The sequence below is a fragment of the Uloborus diversus genome, chromosome 1, assembly GCF_026930045.1.
Source record: "Uloborus diversus isolate 005 chromosome 1, Udiv.v.3.1, whole genome shotgun sequence".
Taxonomy (NCBI): domain Eukaryota; kingdom Metazoa; phylum Arthropoda; class Arachnida; order Araneae; family Uloboridae; genus Uloborus; species Uloborus diversus.
Window position 1 is genome coordinate 235466894 of NC_072731.1, and position 21436 is coordinate 235488329.

Here is a 21436-nt window from a genome sequence, read left to right on the forward strand (position 1 = left end):
TTAATTTTCTAAAGAGCATCGTTTCCTTTTAATTATGTTTCAAAACTTTGGTTTCTTTCGTAATTTTGATGATATAGTGTTACTTAAATCTTTAATAAGCATTTTTAAATATTTTTTAAACTCTGAAAATGTTCCAAAAAATGCAACTGATAAATATCAATAATGTATGCCAAAAAAAAAAGAGATTTTTCTTTTCTTTTTGGATAACAATTGTGAATACTTTTCTTGATACAAAACTAGAGCACTATTCAGAGATGTATTACAAAAAAAAGTTATTTTTTTTCTATGTATTGCTTTCTCTAAAGTATTTTGATAGCTTCTTGCCGCAAAGTGTATAAAATACATATTTTTTTTTCCTTCTTCAGTAAAGAAAAGAAAATTCACTATTAAAAATTTGTTGATAGAAAAAACATATTGTAGACTTTAGCTCGGAATGAAATTTTTGTTTAGAAAGGGTTCATGTAAAAAACCATAAAATTAATCTTTTTGAATGCAAATTCATAGATGTCTTTTTTCTGCGTGTTTGGGTAAAAAAAGAAACAAGCTTTTGATCTGAAAAGTAATTTTTAAAATAAAGGTTTTCATCCACGTAAAATATTTGTGTTTCTGAAAAAGTATTATAGTAAAAGATTTCTTTTACATGTTTAGAATTATTTATGCAATAACACAACATATTGTTTTTTCTCAAAAACTCGCAAAAAAGTTTTAATTAGAACATTAATTAAAATTTGTAAAAAAAAACAAAGCAAACCTGACGTGTATCACTCATTGATAGTTGATTTATTTATTCAACTCAATTAATCAAGATATTCTTTCATTTTTGTACGCGATCGAAAGCATTTACTTCGTTGATAGTTTTTTTTTTTCAATTATTATTATCATTAATAATTACTTTATTTTTGCGGGTTTTTTTTTGTGGTGATCAAATCTTATTCGGTTAAAAGTGATCTAATTTTCACATGACAATTTAATATTAGTAAAGTTAGTTTATTAATATAATGGGGAAAATATATTTTTATACAATAAATAGACAGAAAAACTTTTTATTCGAATTCCGAAACTACAAGAGATTCTTAAATAATATAATAAGAACATTAGAACAAGCATTATCGAAAAAAATAAGAAACACTGTTCACAAGAATATACTCGAGCGATTTTACCGTCAAGTGAGATAAATTCGACAAACCTTTTACTGGAATTTATATATGCATGCAAATTACTAAAAGATAAAACGTACATGCTTCTAAATTCTAACAAAAAATATCTGAATCTATTGCATTTTTGCAGCATTTCTTTCAACATAAAGTTTCGTGTTCTACTATTTATTTTTTATTGTTCTAAAATGAAAAAAAAAAAGTTAACGTTAAACTTATATTTTTTAAAAATATTTTATAACAAATGATTAAAAATCACAAACCTTTATAATTATAGCATCTTTTACATATGCCGTTATGAAATCACTTAGTTATTTGTTTTCTGATGCAAGTAATGCACATATAAAAGTGAGAATAAATGTGTGTGGTGCATATTTATTAATGTGTATGAATGTATGTTTTTATGTTCCCTATACAAATCCAGTTGCCGCCGAATCTCAACCAAATTGGGCAGGGAGGTACTTCTGCACACAAAAAGATTTGTGTTGGGGGTCTGGGGAGATGTAAAAACGCAAAAAAAGTACCAAACCAGTCGAATTTTAATTTTACGTGCTGCAAATAGCTCTTTGTACTGGAATAATTATCGCTTTGTACTTCATTTCAGTCTCATTCAAAAGCATGCGAAAAAATCCCCTTTTAAACATTTTCTTCCTTTGGATTTGAAAGTGCCTAAATTGACCTGGAAAATCGTTATACGCTTTAATAAATACGGAAAAATGAATTTTAAATTGGAAATTTATCGTCTGCAGTTCTAAGATAATGAGCGAGGAAAAAAAATCATTTAAAAGAAATAGCTGAATAAATATCTGTTGCCCTTATTGGCTTGATACTTGTATGATGGACGAATTTGATTTTTTTTCCTTTGGTCATTTTTTCGTAAACTATTTTTGTACTTCTCACTTGACGCAACTTTGTTTTTCGAGGTAGACCGTGAAATTCCCCGCGACGCAGCTAGTTATCTTATAAACTAAAGTTTAATGAAAATAAATAAGAACAAAATAACCCTTCGTTTGTAAAGATATAGTTGGCACATTTTGGGCACATGATGCTCCAGATTCTCATAATAAGCAAAAAAAAAAAAGTTTTCGGCACTTTGCTCTGCCAATTTAATTTTTTGTGCACAACAGCAGCTTCCCTGGATTTTCTTAGCTCAGATTAATTTTTTTTGCATTGGTTTTTATCATTCTAGAAAAACCCACTGTTCGTTTGAAATTAAGAAAAGGCGTGCTTTAATATTAGACGATAAAGAATTCCACTGACAGCGCCACGTGTCACGACAAAACTATCACAAAATGACAGAGATGTCTAACCTTATAGGAGTCATGTTGTGACATATTAGTGACATGTTTCGTGCGGCATCATTGCAATGCCGTAGCAACAATTCATTTCACGCAGTTACTTTTTGACGCTGGAGACGTCACTGCAACGTCAACGGTCTAATATTCATAAAGACAGGAACCATGTTGACGATTTAAAAGTTACTTTGTTGGAAAGTCACCTGACGGGAACATTTTTTGAGGCCACCAAACAGTTTTACTACGTTAGTAAATCTTTTTGAAACATTAGATAAATAATAGTCCAGTCATTTAAGCTTAAATTGGATAAAAATCTCGGAATTCGAGATACCCAGCTGTAAGTCTGTAAATACTTGTATATTGACTCCCTAAAAGTTGTCTTAAAACCTGCATATGGTAGGGTGTACGCAAATATTAAATTTCAAGGTCAAAGGTCACAAAAATCGTTTTTTTTTGCGCTTTTTTTTTTTTTTTTTTTTTGTAAATATCTCATTTCCTATGGGTTTTTTGCTATTTGTATTTATTATGAATATTGTAGAAAACAAAATTCGCTACAAATTTTGTTTTTTTTTATACGGTGAACCGTTTTCGAGATAAAGGGCGGGGAGCGCGGTCACAGGATCACTTCAGTTCAACCGGTGCCTCCGGTCGAAAACGGGCCATATATAGTTGATGAACTATCGATAAATCAATGATTATAAATATTTGTCCATTTTTATTAACTATTATATTATATTTTATCATTTTTTTTCTAACCTATCCACTTTTTATTCAGTATTAATTTACTTAACAACACTTACCTGCCTATGTAATTGCAGAATTAATAATGAAAATATAGGAATTATATTTGAATTTTAACCTAATTAATATTAATAACTTCTTACATGAATTAATCTTTTTATTAAAAAATATCATTCAATACATTTATTTTTATTAAAAGTAAAAAAAATGGAATAAAGGGTGCAAAATCTACAATTTATAATTTTAATCATCTTCTTCCTCTTCATCGTCGTCTTCCGGCTGCTGGTAAATTTCAAACTGCTCTTCATTATCGTCTTCAACGACATTTGTCTCAAGTTCTTCCATGATTTCGGGGTCAAAGGTTCCAACTTCGTTAATGTCGCTCTGATATGGTAGAGCATTGAGACAAGCTTGCCCATTACATTGGCCACAAGCTAAAGAGCATTGCAAGCCCGCTTTCCTCATCCGCATCGCGAACCACAACCACTCTTGCAGTTGCAGAAAATTGTATTAAGCGAATCTTCAGGAGCAGGTGGTAATATTGTCATGATAGGCTCCAGAAAGTCGTTTCGCATTGCCCAACCCCATACTTGGGGTTACAAATCATGCCCTAACCAAGTCTGAACTTGATAATATACACGTTTGAAATTTTGATGAGCAGCTGCACTTGTTGGTGGAATATTTAAAAGCTGCACAGGTTTATTAATTTTTGTAGACTTGACGTAATGCATATAATGAAGACGATCGAGACTTTTCACAGATTTCGGAGCATTATAGACTGCCAATAAAGTTTGAGTTCTACTCTCTAATGATCTCGCTATGCGAATGCAGGAAAGTGGGCTTGCAATGCTCTTTAGCTTGTGGTCAATATAATGGGCAAGCTTGTCTCAATGCTCTACCATATCAGAATGACATTAACGAAGATGAAACCTTTGACCCCGAAATCATGGAAGAACTTGAGACAAATGTCGTTGAAGACGATAATGAAGACCAGTTTGAAATTTACAAGCAGCCGGAAGACGACGATGAAGAGGAAGAAGATGATTAAAATTATAAATTGTAGTTTTTGTACCCTTTATTCCATTTTTTTACTTTGATTAAAATAAATGTATTGAATGATATTTTTCAATAAAAAGATTAAGTCATAATTTATTTGTTTTTTTCTTCATCATGTAAGAAGTTATTAATATTAATTAGGTTAAAATTCAAATATAATTCCTATATTTTCATTAACAATTCTGCAATTACATGGGCAGGTAAGTGTTGTTAAGTAAATTAATACTGAATTAAAAGTGGATAGGTTAGGAAAAAATGATAAAATATAATATAATAGTTAATAAAAATTTACAAATATTTATAATCGGTGATTTATTGATAGTTCATCAACTATATATGGCGCATTTTCGACCAGAGGCACCGGTTGACCTGAAGTGATCCTGTGACCGCGAGCTCTCCGCCCTCTATCTCGAAAACGGTTCACCGTATAAAAAAAAAATTTAAACAAAATTTGTAGCGAATTTTGTATTCTACAATATTGATAATAATTACAAAGAGCAAAAAACACCCAACCATATGTAGGTTTTGAGACAACTTTTAGGGTGTCAATATACAAGTATTTACAGACTTACAGCTGGGTATCTTGAATTCCCAGGTGAACTTACTATAATGACTGGACTATAACGGTAATTCTTGTTTTGCATCTGAAAAAAAAACAATTTCTTTTATTGATTGGATATGCAATGTTATTATTTATTATGTTGCAAATAAAACCAAAATAAATGGCTAATGTTCACACAAAAGTAACAACAAAATATACATTTTTTTTTTCGTTTCCAGTTACAATTACTTAGTTCTTAAGTTTCATACAACACATAACAATAAAGTAATGTAAACAAGAACTAGCTAAAACAATATTTTTGAATTTTATATAAAAAAATACAAAAAAAAAGTTATAAAAAAGACTAAATTACTACTCGAATGTGAAAGTCATTTTTCAGTCACATCACGTGACACTCTAAGTCATCAACAGGTCTCTATATTTTCTGAATGTCAGGGTGCCGTAACAAAGTGATGTCGAGGTGACGTCTTCAAATTATCACAAGGTAAACGGTCACAAATAAATTGCTGCAGAAACGTTGATGGAAAGTCACAGAAAGCATGTCACGAATATCTCACGATATGAAACCTGTAAGACGTCGCAATTCTGTCACTTTGCGACGTGGGATCATTGAGTCTTGCAGTGACGTCACTGTAACGTTGAAAAAATATTTTGTGTTACCTTGGAGAGAAACATTAAATGTTCTTTTACTAGGTAGATCAAATTTATAACTTACAGTGCTGGTAAAAAAAAAAAAAATGCATCACCCTCATATTTTCACAACAATGGGATTATGTGAGAAATTTTGGTCGACCGATTAACGATGAATGCATATGAAATTCTGCGAAACTTATGAAATAAACATTTAACAGCAGGAATCCGATAAATGTTTACTTAGATCGGGGCTGTTTCCGGGCCAAGGCAATCTGCTGACCCCATGCTCATTTTTCCATTTCTGAACCTGCGTGTGAGTTTAGAGAAAAAAAATTACCTAACCCCATGTCAGTTTAAGTCTAATGGCAGTATAAAGGTTTTTAAATTGTTACTTATCAGTTTTGCCCTATGACGGAGTAGAATCATCCTCGAAAATGACGTTTGGAACTGAAGTAAAGTGATCCCGGATAGTTGGAAGCAATTTCTCCTCCAAAATGCCAATACACACCGGAGCGTTTACTGTTCCTTGCACAAACTGAAGCAAAACCAACTCCTTGATCAGAAATACATCCCCCAATCACCCGAGATACGGGATGCTTGACTGTGGGTTGAATGCAGTCCGGATGATATTCCTCTCTTTTGCGGCGCGGGTGTGATGCAATTTTTTTTACCACCACTGTAAATACTACAAATATATTTTACCACAAACATTCATTATTACAAATATTGATAAAAAGCACAAGTTTGGAAAAAAAATGCTCTTAATGACATCTTTCTGGTGAAAACATTGCTTTGCTAAGTAAGAACTATTTCTATAAAATTTCATTAGGTGGTTAAAAATTAACAATTTAGTGTCACCAAGCAATTTACAAAACACTCATTTCTTTGTTGCGTTTTCATTGTGCTTCAAATGAATCGATGTATCGCATACAGTTCATTGATGAAAACTTTTATCGTTAACAGTAACATTTTGCACAGTAATTGGCAGTTAAAAAACACTTTGTTTCTCATCTGGGCTTTTAAATTTTTAGGTAACGGCATACTAGAGCGTAAAAACCAAAATTTATAACTTTTGTAACACCAAAGTTGTTTAGAACAAAAATTCTTCTTTCAGACGCCTCAATTACGTAATTACAACACTGTTATCGTACTTTTTTCGAATACTTCCAACGTAATCTACCTTCTTAAGTTACGAAAACTAAAAAAAAAATATGATTTTATTTGAGAAAAGCTGCTACTCATTACTTTTTTCGGAAAAAGGTTTACAACACAAGAACAAAATTATACAATCTTGAGCCACTTTTACCCCTAATGGCTGTCCTCATTAGGGAAACGATCATTTTTTACTGACGATTAGAAATAATATCATGCATTTAATGACCATATTAATAGTTTTAGATAAATAATGATACAATAATAGTCTTACGCAAATAAACTGCAATACTGTCTTAATTACGTGGATAATGAAATTTGACGCATAAAAAATGATTTCAATTCAAGAAATTATACTTTTACTGTTTTTTTTTTTTTTTTTACTTTTGCTGAATGAATATAAAAAAATGGAGCATTTTCATTTTTTGCCAAACTGTCTAATTGAAATCTTACATGCATTTGTGTATCATTACGTAATTTAAGCAAAATATGCTTTTATTTCATAAACGCGTTATTTATTAGGTACTTTATTTATTTACTCATAATACGGATATCATAAAGCAAGGTGGATTAAGAGAATAATTGATTGAAAAATGCTCAAGTACATAGTATGTTCACATCATCAAAAATAGCATTATAACGAAAACTGTAAATGGGGTACAAAAGTGATATAAATGCTAAGCAGAATAATGAAAAGTTACTTCGTAGCTATTATTTTAAAGATTTTTTTTTTTGGAGGGGGAACACCGAAAGACAAAATTATTTAAGTCACAATAATAAATTATTCCCTTGTTAAAATTTTAATCAATGAATTCACATTATAAACTTAATTTCTCTAACCTAAAAAAGTAACTGTTCATAGAAAATAAAGTGCAAACTACTTCGTATATTTAATATGATATTTATGACGTATGGTACCAAAATTTACTTAACATACTATGATTTTTTTTTACTATCATTAGAGTGATGTTTTTTCAGTGTTCCTAATATATGGCAAGTTTTTACAAAAACTAAAAGTAATGTTTTGTTGTACCTCGGCAGATTTCTTTATCGTTGTCACTATCGTGAAAGAAATACGAACAAAAATATGTAGATAAAGGATAACTCGTGTTGCCAAAACATGAGATTTAATCGGAGAAAATAAAAAGTGATACTAATTTTTTGAGCTATTTTGAGTTTTCACATTTTATCCATTTATTGTTTTAAATATTTCTCGCAGTGAAGTTAATATTGGTAAAACATTTGATTGGACTGTACAAAGAAGGTCACGCAAATGTGGGTTAAAGTTTATCGTTGATTACCTTTCAAATTTTCTCCTCAGATTAAAAAAAATGCAAGTAAGGAAATTCTGTTCTTATTTTTTTAATGTGATAACTAAATCCCTGTGACTTTAATCGAACCTCATTGTTGTAAGCATTATTCGCTTCGTATTTCGATAGAATCTTGTCAATAATTATCGTCTTTCCTAAATTCCCCAATCCGACATGTTGTAGACATTTTCCACATTTCCACGATAGCATCTAAATTGATTCCGATCAAACTGGTTGAAATGTTCAGCATTCGGCTCCTTAACTGTCTGATCATAGGATTTACTTAATGGTCTAAATTTATCACTTCATTTTAGAAAGGCCATTTGAAAACTACATTAAACAATTTAGGGACCCCATTTAGAAAGACTGCTAACAAACTGGAAAAGCTAATCTGGTCCTGATAAAAGGAAAATTGCATCGATATTGATTGAATATTCTGACCTTTCAAATATTACAAAAGTTTGAACTTACGTTAGTGCAACTTCAAAATGTTAATAATCTTCATTCCTTGTCATTATTGCTTTAAATATCAAGTTCAAAGTATCATCATTTCATAAACTATTTACATGGTGCAATAATTCTAGAATCCAAGAAAACTTGATAAATGTTAATATTTACTGAAAAAAAAATATATAAAAATACGGCACTCGCATTCTTCCCGTCGCATGATGTTGAAGTGGATGATAAATATACCTTTAGCTAGAAAGTATTATTTTTATGTAAAATGATATTAAATGTTTTCCGACACTGGCGCTTTTTAATAAATTTTTGTAAAAGATAGGAATTTTATATTATAACCTCTGTTTTGGTGAATAAAACTCCAACTTTCATATTGTGTATATTTTGACATTTTTGAGTAATACAATTTAGTACAGTTAGTACATAGGGGTAGGTCGGGTAGTATCGGACACCTAAGGCATTTCAATCATAACATTTTTTGTTTTATTTGTAAAGAATTATTTTTTTACACTAAATTATGCTGTACTAAGTTACCTAACATAAAATGTAAACTTAGGTTAAAAAAACATGGAGTCGTATTTTTTAAACAAATTTTTGTCAAACTCTATTTTTGGCCAAATTTAAATTTTGGAGGGTTGCATCGGACAAAATATTAAAATGTTGAAATAAACACAAATAGTTCAGAAATACCATTTTAATGTGCAAAACAATAAAACGAACCAAGTAGTTGGTTACTTAGAATAGTATACAAGAATAAAAATGAAAATAAGTAATACCTTTTATAAAAGTTGAGCCCCCCCTAACTGAAACAAATTCATTTTAAACTTTGGAACACAAATCACATGTGCAGTAAAGACTGCCCGGTTGTAGCTCAGAACATTTTTCATGTGCTTAACCCTTACACGTTTGGCATTGGATCCAATCTTCTTCAAATGTCTCATTACAAATTTTGCAGTGAGACAGCTCTTCGTTTTCCTGCGGTTCATCATCATACTTTAACTTTCTTTTAGTATTTTCGTATTTTCTTTGTTTTTCATTTTAGGTTGAACTATTTTTTGTTTCTTTAATTTGAATTTTTCCCCTTTCTCTTTTTTTTTTTTTTTGGCGCTTCTGTTCTCTCAATCTTTTTTTCTCTTCTGCTAAATTTTAAAACTTTTTCCAACAAGTCCAACTTTTTCAATGGCTTCTTTCATAATTGTTTCATCCCATTTATGTCGTAATTTTTACATTTCAACCTAGTGGACAAAGAAAAACACCGTCTGCATTTTATTTTGGTGCCAGTAACTTTGTCCGATACAAACCGAAATTGATTTGTCCGATACAACCCGACTGTAAAGCTGCAGTTTTGTAACCACCACTAGGTTATTACTTAAGCTAGACACTTTTATAGCTCATAATACTTAGATTAATATACTATCAGTCTAAAGGTATAACAATGAAACAATATAACTTACTCTATGTGCAAATATATGCCCTATAAGTTAAGTTCGTGCACTGCAATTCTCTCAACAAACAAACAACTAGCTTTGCACACCAAAACGAACGGTTGATTTGAACCAATATGGCGTCTGTGGCTTTCTTCCCCAATACGGCACACTAAGTTAACCCAATACGTGCTGCCCCTGGCGGCGGAATTAAGAAGCAGCCCTTGTCCGATACTAAACGACCTTCCCCTACATCGTAATGTATGTACTAACATATAGTTTTAAAATTTTAGATATATATGAATAACTATATATATATATATATATATATATATATATATATATATATATATATATATATATATATATATATATATATATATATATATATATATATATATATATATATATATAACTATATGTTCGTACATACATTACGATGTATGTACTAACTGTACTAAATTGTATTACTCAAAAATGTCAAAACATACACAATATGGAAGTTGAAGTTTTATTCACCAAAACAGAATTTATAATTTAAAATTCCTATCTTTTACAAAAATTTATTCAAAAGCGCCAGTGTCGGAAAACATTTAATATAATTTTACATAAAAATAATGCTGGCTGAATCCCAGCATTCATTTCACCATGGAGAAGGAGAGCAATAATCAGCTGCCTTTCCTCGACGTTCTTGTGACGAAAAAAGAAGACGGGACGCTCGGCCACCAAGTGTACCGCAAGCCCACACACACAGACCGTTACCTCCATAAAAATTCAAACCACCACCAGAGACAAAAAATGGCTGTCATCAATACCCTTATGCACCTAGCAGAAAGAATCTGCGAAACGACACATTTGAAGAAGGAACTGAAACACCTTGAGCTAGCATTTCAAGCCAATGGATTCACTAGAGGAGAAATTAGAAGAGCCCTTCATCCCAAGAGGGCTCAAAATAACGAACAGAAGTCTACCCCATCTGAACCATTAGGGAAAGTATTCTTACCCTACCTACACAGAGTTACTGACCGAATTGGAAAACTCCTTGAAAAACACAACATCAAGACTATTTTCAAGCCCACCACTCAACTTAGGAATTGTTATCGCCCGGTGAAGGACCCCCGTGGCCCTTTCTCCACATCTGGAGTTTACGAAATTTCGTGCTCCTGTGAATCAGTTTATGTCGAAACTACGAAGCGCAGCATCAAGACACGCCTTTCTGAGCATGTTCGTCATTGCCGCTTAGGAAACTATGATAAGTATGCCGTAGCCGAACACAGCAAACAAGAAGGAGTCCACAACATCAAATTTAAAGACACAGAAATCTTGGCAACAACATGTCATTACTTTGCCCGTCTTCATCGCGAAGCTATAGAAATTTTCAAACACCCCTTTGATTTCAACAGAAAAGAGGAGAATTTCAATTTACCAAAAACATGGCATCCTGCCCTTAAATCCGCTCTCCACAACAGTCAAAAACATACTGTGGTCCCATTCAATCAGAAACCGGTAGCCACCACGGCTTGTGAATCCCATCCAATCAGGTACTAGGATCACCCAGCGGCTTGAATCCCATCCAATCAGGAACCTTATTCCACCATCGGCTTGAGAACGCCTCCCAATCAGGACCAGCAGCCCAGCAGCAGTTTGCTTAAATACCCGAGCCACCGAAGCCAGGAATCAGTCTCACCAAACTCAAACCACTGATGATGGCTGCAGCAAAGCAAGCCGAAACGTCTGGAATTTCTACTACAATTAGACCACGGCCAATAAGCCCGGAAATGTTATCTCTCCATATTGACGCCGGCCGTGAAAGCCTTAAACAGTATTTAATTAAAACATACTTTAAAAGTATTAAAACGCAATACAAAAAGCAATTAGATCTTTTTCTTTCTTTCTTTTTTTTTCTTTTTGGCTTGAAAAATCACACAAGTAAAGTACGTTCACTTGTTCAACAAAGTTTTTACTTTTGTCTCCGAATAACCTTTATACATGCAAAATAACAAAAGCAAGTAATCTAATATTGTCACATAAAACGGTGTAACCACCTTTCAAATCATTGCATTGCTTTCAACCATGATTGCATTTTTGATGCAATTTCTTTCTTAAGACAAAAAATTAATGATATAAATATAATAATTATAATGGTATATGCTACAGAAGCTCATTTAATTCTATGTGATCTCCCACCCCCCTCCTTCGCTTTCTCGCCCTCATTATTTTTTTTTCTTTTCTCTCTTTTTTTTCAAATAGAAAAAAAAAGATAAGAGTACGAACTGGCATACCAATTTTTGCTTCAAGGCATTCATCTTATCATTCATATGATATGCAATGAATTGCCCAAGGAGGTTCCGAGTCATATTTTCTTTGATGTGCAAAATATGTTGATATTTTTTATCGAACTTTGAAAACAAATGTCAAGCCATGTTTTATTCAGCCTGTGAATTATGACGCTCGCTTTTAGAACCATTGATCTTCTTTCAAAGAAACCACACAAAGGTTTTAGTGGGATTTAGGATAGAATATAAAAGCTGAAAGAAAAAAGAATACAAAGTTGTATTAATTTTTCATCTTATTTCCTGTAACGGAGAGTACTTGCAATTTGATCTAATACTTCAAAGATGTTTTTCAAGACTTTAAGTTCGTCTGAATTAGCTGATAAAATATTAACTTTTAGATAGTAGACCTACGCTTTTTCCAAAAACTATTTTAAGAGCTATCATTCTTTTCAGCTCTATATCCTAACTTTAAAGAAGTCTAATGTATAATAATTTGTACTTTTTTTTATTCTGTTGTTAAAAAAAAACACACACACACACACACAAATGAAATTGAACATAAACGAAAATTTAAAAATTATTTTACCAGTATCATTATTAATATCGATTTAATTACTGTTGATAAAACGGGATTTCATGAACCAGAAACTAAATTAATTTCCTAACGGTTGAAAAAAAATATTCCAAAATCCTTACCAATTGTTGAGGAAGGTGAAAGTATATTTTAACTAACGTTAGAGATCTGCTCTGACCACTGTAAAAGTTTCTAATAAAATAGGTAGTATGTGTATTATTTTTCAAACAATATTGTTACTGCCTACAAAATTGAAATAAATTTCTATTGAAATAAAAAAATTTAACTTTATAATGTGGATAAAAATTATAAAAAATGTATCTGCCATTCTTTTTTTCTATTATTGTATTCTGTTTTCACTTAGAAATTTTAGACGGAGTCATATTTGATCAATTTTAATTTTGTTTCACCTAATTGAAGAAGGAAACAAAATCAAGAAAGGTTATCACTGTGACGAAAGGCACATCTTGCTGTTGTTTGCATGCTATCATGATTTACGATAAAATTTGTACAACTTAGCATAAAATTGTGCAACAGAAACCAACAGTTTTTTTTTTCATTTAAAAAATCCAACAGCATAGTTAATTAATACTCAACAATTAAAATCAGAAGTCCCCAATCACCGACAACTAGTTTAACAATTTCTAAGCTGTATGATTTAAAATCAAACCATACATACTCACACTTATTTAAAATGTGCACACTTCTTGTATTAAACTCTTTCCTCGCAATCTGAGCTTGGAACAAAGCCTCTTGTATGTGGATTTTATTTTCATTGAGTGATGAACCATTTTGTAGATTTTCGCTGCACTTTCACATTCCGCGTTTCGTTTCGTAGGTTCTACGCTACGACTTTCCCCAATGGTCGTCAAGTGCAAATTTAGAAGTAGGAAATTTCTCTGGGGGAAATCCTTTTCACGTTTGTAAAAAAGAAACTGAAGAGAGCTCTCTATTTTTTTGCGATTGTAGAAAAGGATCGGACGAACGTGACGTACAAGGGATGGCAGAAGTAAATAAAACTCTCTCGAGGTAATCTTGCAACGAAATTTAAGGCGTAAAGTTGTACTGTACTCACTTATTTATCTTCAAAGATCTTTACAAGCATTTAAGAATTCATTGGTGGCAACGGGGTCTCATGGAGGAGTCATTGGAGGTTCCATTCCCAAGAAAATCGTTTTATCATGGTAATTATGAAACATGATCAACTGTCAAATACATAATACGTGTATGTATGTATGCATGCATTTATGTATGTATGTATGTATACATGCATTTATGCATGTATGTATGTATGTATACATGCATTTATGTATGTATGTATGTATGTATGTATGCATGCATTTATGTATGTAGGTATGTATATATGTATGTATGTATGTATGTATGTATGTATTTGTATGTATGAATTATTTAATGTATGAGTCCGCTGATTTTTCTTTTGTAACCCAGTACTATTTCGTGCTACCTAAATGCTTTATAATTTGAATAAAACTATTTCGTTTTTAGAAATGTGGTAGACCATGGAAGACATTTGTAACGAGTAAATAGTTTTTATGAGTTTAATTACTGCATAAGTTTAAATATATATATATTAATTAACACTTTGTTTTATTGTTCATCATATAAATTATTATTTTTTTAATTCTAGATTTAACCACTACTTGTTAAACTTAACTTTTGTAAAGCATTTTCAATCGTCCTTGCAAGGAACAGGGCTCCATACAAGGCCAATATTATAAATCAGTTGTTAAACTTAAAGCTACAGTTGCAATAATCAAAATATCCGTTTTTACTAAAACTACATAAACATATCTTCAATTTAGACGAAACATTAAATGCTTAACAAATTATAATCTTCTTGAAAAAACTCAGCGAATATTTCTTGAACAGTATCGTATAGCTAAGAATATATTATTGGACATTATTTAAAAATTACAGTAATGAGTGGTGTATCCATAACATATAAATTGCCAATGCGTTTTAGAATTAAAATACAAAAAAAACCATAACGGCCTTTTTATGGGTTCGTTCTTTGAAATGCCAAAATGTTCCTAAAAAGGCCAAAGTTGATTATCTTGTACTGCTTCCATGGTGCGTCTTAAACTACATTCATCCCATGTACTTCCTCTTTTTCTAGATTTTGAGCTTGACGTTCCTGAAATCTGAAATTATGCGTATAAAATTTAATCATCCATACTACTTTTTCTTATAACCATACATACAAAAATAGCCTTTTCAAAAAATAAATAAATAAATAAATAAATAAATAGAGATATATCGGTAATAAATAATTTAAAAACAAATATATGTACCCTACCTAGCAAGGCGAACCGTCAAATTTTTGATTAAACTTGCAAGGAACCGCCGGTTATCATAGGAAAACTACCAATATTTTAACTAAAATCGAAACAAAATTATTGTTTTTTTCTCTGGTACGTTCACGTACCTACCGAATCTCGTATAACTTATTTAAAATGTTTCCAGTATTTCCGTTTTATTTTTCAACATTGTTTTTCGGGGCTATTTTTTAGACACGCTCAGTGTTCAAAGAATGCTTATCATGTATAAACTAGTATGTTGTGGCGATCACGAAACTTTCTTCTATATCTTTCTTATAATTCTGATCTCTCCCCATGCTTAACGAGGAAGCAATATTCCCAACAAAAATAAAATTACACATGCAAAAACTTGACGTCCATCCCAATTCGCAACTCCAACGAACTATAGGGGGCACTGAAGTCACTGTCCTAATGGCGGACTTAAAAACTAAAACAAACGCACATGGTAACAAAGAAAATGCTAAAAGTGTTGTGATTTTTGTTCGCACGTATGATTTTTTTCGCTTTATTCTTTTTAAATTAATTTTCAAAGTCTTGTGGATATTCTGGCCCACGTAGAAAGAAATGAGAATTCAAGAAGCATTACTAAACGTCAAAGATTAATGCAAACTACGTAGTTCGTAGTTCTAAGCAGCTATTTCCACGATGTTGAATTCGATATTTATCAATTCTTGGTAAAACTAAATAATAATTGTGGCCTGACAAGAATAACAATTAATGCTAGAAAATTCAATATGACATTACAAATTGTTATCGAAAGAAGATGATACTTTTTTGCCTTGCTTGGCTAGCGCTTATTGTTTTCCATTTGTAGCTGAGTTATTTCTCTCGAATTCCCGAATCGGTTAATTTAAAAATTTTCTGTTTCGATTTTTCTAATTTCTGAGTTACGATTTAATTGTGTCATGTTATGCAAATCATCAACAAAATTCTCACGGATATATGGTGGTAGTTTTCTTTTCAGTTGATTGACCATTATTTCTTTTCACTTATCGAATTCTGTAATCTTACTACCATTTTATTCCACTCATGATAAAAATTAAAAATGGTTTAACTAAAAACGCGAAATCTCGCCAAGGCTACTTTGCTCGCACTATACTGAAACAATAACCCTAAACAAATTTGGTGAAACCTTTCAGCTGAGAATAAAAGGAATAAAGTAAATTCTTTCTCGGTTATTCATTTTGTTCTACGATAATATATTCAAGAAAATATTTTGCATACCGACCATTCCAACTAAATACTGCTGTAAAATATGGTAAGTTTAATTAATTTAAGATTAAAAAAAACCCCATATTCTTACAAATTCATACAAAACAATAAAATTTTTTACCTTGTATAACGTTATCCAAGTTTGTTAATCCAGAATTTTCGCTTTCACCAATTATGAAGGAAATAATGAAAACTAACATTATTTTGAGAAGCTCGAGAATGCTACTAAGGGACGAATTAATTTCTGTAGCTGAAAGCAAACTAAGACTCATCGATTGCGTTAATAAATACTCAGGACAAACTGCTTGTGTTTACGTCAACAAACACACGTGGAACGCAACGTGTCAATGTTTTAGTTTCATTTGCAGTTTTGTAAATCACCGCAAGGTAGCGTATTCAAGCGCTGGAGTTCCGAATGCCTGAATTATTACAAAAGCAAGGCAAAGAACGAAAATTGAAAGTTAATTTAAAAGCCTTGCTTGAATTAATTACAAATATTTCATTTGTTAACAAATATAAGATGGCAACAGTTAAAAATTTTAAATCATTGAGAGAATATTTCCGGTCATTTCCATACAATTAAAATCACGAGAAATACGCAGACGACAATCTATTACGATTTATCTTTCTTATTGTTTCAAAATTTGATATTTTTAATAAGTTATGCAAGCTATATTTTTATTCGCAAAAAAAAAAAAAAAAAAAAAAATCAACACCTCTTGAAGCGATTGGCGTCAAAATTGAAACAAAGCCTGTTTACTTATGGATTCACATATATTCCAAATTTCAACCAGAACGTAGCATTACTTTTTGAGATAGGTTACTCACAATGGAAAAAAAGAACGGGCGATTGCGCTACCCCATTTTTAGCTGTTGACACCAAAATAAAATCAGCTTTTATACCCACTAAGGGCTACTTGCCGATAAATTCATTCCGTTCATTATTTCTTGAGATACAGCAGTCACAATTGACGACAAAAAACGTTCTATAGCTCAACCTCCGTTTGAGTTAGTGACAGCAAAATTAAATCAGCATCTGTTCCTGTTAATGGTAACATGTGGACCAAATTTTGTTTGATTACGCCAGTTACTTCCTGAGGAATAGCAAGCACGCGTAACTCAAAAAACGTCCCATTGCTCCACCCCCCTTGGAGGAATTCGCGCCAAAAACCAATGGGCACAAGATCACATAGGGGCACATATGTGTACCAAATTTCGTTTGATTTCATGCGGTAGTTTTTGCTGCCGAGTGGCCACAAAAAACTGGTCACACAGACGTGATACACACACACAGACATTTTCCAAAAATAGTCAAAATGGACTCAGCACACCTCAAAACGTTCGAATCCGTCAAAATTCGAAATTCGAAAATTTGCACGAATCCAATCCTTTCTTCTATGTATTAAATATAGAAGAAAGTAAAAAATGATATGTTTAATGTCAAAACAGTCTAAGAATCCTTGCCGTGCGTTTTAAAATGGAATGTTTTTAAAGTTAATGAATTAGAGTTGATTAAATTTTACACCGTTGTTTCTGCGCTAATTTTTGCAACAAAAGTTTGCAATTAAGTACCACTTTTCAACAGAAGAAAGAAAAAAAAAACTTTCTCGAAACAAGATCAATGGGTTTTAAGGTAAAGCATATTATAGATATAGCTTCAAAAATGCCCTTTTAACACGATCTCAGTTTTAAGAAGATTATTTTAAAAGTTTATTTTCCGAAGAGTTTCAAAGGAATTTTATCTTGAACCATTTCTGGAAGTGCCAAGGCAGAACAATTCTAAGGGATCAGATTCAACGCTGCGAGCTTATAAAAATTGACAGAGCTTTAGCGCTAAGCCTCTTCTCAACACTTCAAACCTAACAACAGTGTAGAACAATAGATTCTGAATGGTTGAAAGTGATACACTGTAAAATCCTACTAGGATACTTAAGTTGAACATTTTATTAAAGTAACAATATAGATAGTTGGCAACGAGAAACATACTTTTCTGCTAGAAGAACAATGGAATAAAAGGAGATTTATTAAGTTAAGGGGGTCCGGGACACATTTTGATCTTTTTTTATTATATACTTTAGAGTTTTGAAATTTTTTGAACTGATTCACCATTTATTTAATAAGCAAAATCATAACATAAATATGAAAAAATAATTCTTTGTTACATTTAATTAGTTTTTTTAAAAAAATAGGGTTGCTTTGAATTGTTATAACTCAAAATATTCTTCATCAATTTTCATTTTTTTAAAATAAATTACGCACAAATATCTAAGTTTTAATTTTTATTCGGCGATTTTAAAAATATTTAATCAATAAAAAATAAAAAAAAAATATTTGAAGAAAAATTTTGAAAAGTTCGAAAATACTTTTTTTTTTAAATCATAATTTTTGCAGTAAACGTTTTTTTTTTTTTTTAATTCGCCGAATAAAAATTAAAGTAAACTGTTTGAAAAAGATATGTTCCAAGTTTCATTACTTTAACTTTATCGGTTTGTGACTAATAAGAGTTTGAATGCAAGAAATCGGGAAAAATTGCATCATGGAGAAACACGCGTTTAAAGTTTTAATCTTAAGTACACATTAGTTAGGTGCATGCAACAAAAATAATTAAAACCTGTGAAGTTGACCATCCTTGTAAGTTGACCACCTGCCTAAGTTGACCGCTTTTTTCAGGCACGGAATTAGCCCTTATCATATAAATCAACCTCTGTAAGTTGACCACCTGTTTAAGTTGACCACTAAAGTAGTGCACCGCAGGTGGTCAACTTACACAGGTTTCACTGTATCTCTATTTTAAATTTGTTAAGATAGAAACAAGATTCAAACGTCCTTTTAAGCAGAAAAAAAAGGAGTAATTTTGCACATGATGAAAAAAAATTGCAAAATTTGGCGATTTTTGGGTCCGGGACCCCCTTAAAGGCATCTGAGTGCACCGGCCCTTAAGTTATGAGTTCAATGTCAACACTTTCAACTATAACACTAGAATTTTTTCTCGTTATCAAATAGTTTTAGAATTGTTTGAATTTACATTGTTTATAAATGAAAAGGAAAAATAATGAAAACAAAAGTTGTTCCTTTAAATTAAAACAATGTTAGCTACTGGTATGTTGTAACCGTATTAACATTAATAGCACTTCGTTAAAAATGGGACCCTTATGAGAAAGTCACATCGCGGTCACATAAGGTTGCCACTCTCGTGACAGTCACGATAATCTTCAATATACTGCAGGAACTTACGAATGTCAGTCAGTGGTGATGTCAGAAATTGACGTTGAAGTGAAGTCTTCTCAATGTCGTAAAATAGTTATTGCAGCAACGTCGCAGAGAAGGTCCATCAACCATGAGACAAATTTGTCACATCATGCTCCGGCGAGACGCGACAATTCTACCACGTTGAAAGTGACAATTATGACACGCAGTGTCGTTCTTGATACTTTTCTGGGACACGTGTGTATAATCAAGAAGTTTATTGATTCAACAAAAACTTATCTGTAGAGCAAACACGAAGTTGCGTCCTGGCACTGCAAAAAACAATTGTAACGTTACCAGTATTGTAACGTCACGTGAATGCTGAAGTGTGTAGCATCATTCAAAACTCAAATTGTTGGAGGAACCTTCTACTATGTTCTCAGTAGAACTCAAAGCGAATGCTTAAGGATCAGAATCAGCGCAGAGCATGTAAACTCTTATTAGCGGAACGAAAACCCGACCTTGATAGCCGAGCGGTAGAAGCTATTGCTTTGCGAATCAGTGAGATTCGCATTCTATGTTATGACACCAGTCATGTCATTTTCTCTCTCAGTAAATAAAAAATGTCTTGTTTTTATATTACAGTAAATTAGTATTGTACATTAAAGTATTTAGTGTATATTGGTTGTTAAAAAGGATGAACTTGTTAAATAGTTCAAGAAAGTCAGATGAAAACTTAATTTTTGTTAATGTTTAACGTTTCAAGCATTTTCTCTGTAAGCATATTGAAATATCTGGTGTAATCTTACACAGAAATGAGTGAGACGTTACGCTATAAGTAAATTACCATGGTATAGCCTTCAACAAGCGATATGTAACTTTACACCAGTTATATCAGTTAAGTTACTCCAGAGCAGTGGAGGCAGTTAAGCTGTCACCGAGTTTATGGAGTAAAATTAAAATAAAAAAAAAAAAATACAGTGAGTAGCGGCTCAGTACATTGAATAGACATTTTAAAGAAATAATTGTCCATATAGACATTGCGGAATGAATCAAAAACAAGGCATTACATGCCACAGAATTGTGTAATAAAATGTCCTGTTTTAGTTCATTTTACAAATTAGCAAATCAATTTGGGCATCACCTCTCTAAAGGGTGTCAACCGAAGCAAACACCTATTTTTCTCCCGAAATGATATAGTTAAACGTTTCAGAACTTCTAAAAGGGGTAGGGTGCATCCTGAAGACTCGAAATTATGTAGCAATGTGGGATCGGAAATGCTTTCCTGAAGCGGTGTTATAGACAGAATCATTATAAAGAAAATAGACCGTACGTGATAAATCTTTTTAAAAATACATGAAAAAATGCAAAAGGTAAATGGGACAAAGTAAGTGTTCCACGTTCTTTCCACTGGCTATAGTTCACATCTCACACCTGCAGCGCATTGAACTAATAGAATCATAAATCGTCTGGAATGCCTCAAATTTTCGGGTCGGGAAAGCATTTCTGACCCTAAATTGCGGACTAATTTCGAGTCGGCATTATGTATCCTACCTCTTTTAGGAGTCCTGAAGAATGTAACTGAGACAAACTGTATGTATATATATATATATATATATATATATATATATATATATATATATATATATATATATATATATATATATTTACAGAAAATTGTAATAATAATGTGGTTCAGTCGTTTCCTTAACGATATTATTTCTTGATATTGCGATGCAGATTGAAAGAAAATTTAAATAATGATAAGAAGCGTGATCAAGAATGGGCACATTTTTATATATATATATATATATATATATATATATATATATATATATATATATATATATATATATATATATATATATATATATATATATATATATATATATATATATATATATATATATATATATATATATATATATATATATATATATATATATATATTTTTTTTTTCTTTTTTTTCTTTTAATTTTAGAGAAAAAAAATAATTGATCACATGTTTTTAGAGAATGATTTTAGAGAAAACATGATTTTAGAGAACAGTCTGAGATGAACAT

The 21436-nt window shown here is 31.5% G+C and overlaps 1 protein-coding gene across 1 annotated transcript; it reads left to right on the forward strand.

Annotated features, from left to right (window-relative positions):
• The first annotated feature begins 10434 nt into the window (after positions 1-10434).
• Positions 10435-14304, forward strand: LOC129219384 (uncharacterized). The gene is made up of 2 exons (XM_054853774.1): positions 10435-11122; positions 14285-14304. Exons 1-2 carry the CDS (start codon positions 10435-10437, stop codon positions 14302-14304), a joined length of 708 nt encoding a protein of 235 aa, XP_054709749.1.
• Positions 14305-21436: the final 7132 nt, after the last annotated feature.

Excerpts from the sequence above, each read along its gene's own strand:
- LOC129219384 (XM_054853774.1), top strand. The coding sequence starts at position 10,435 with ATGGAGAAGGAGAGCAATAATCAGCTGCCTTTCCTCGACGTTCTTGTG. Across the intron at positions 11,123-14,284 it reads AGAAATCTTGGCAACAACAT|ATTTAACCACTACTTGTTAA; the intron begins GTCATTACTTTG and ends TTTTAATTCTAG.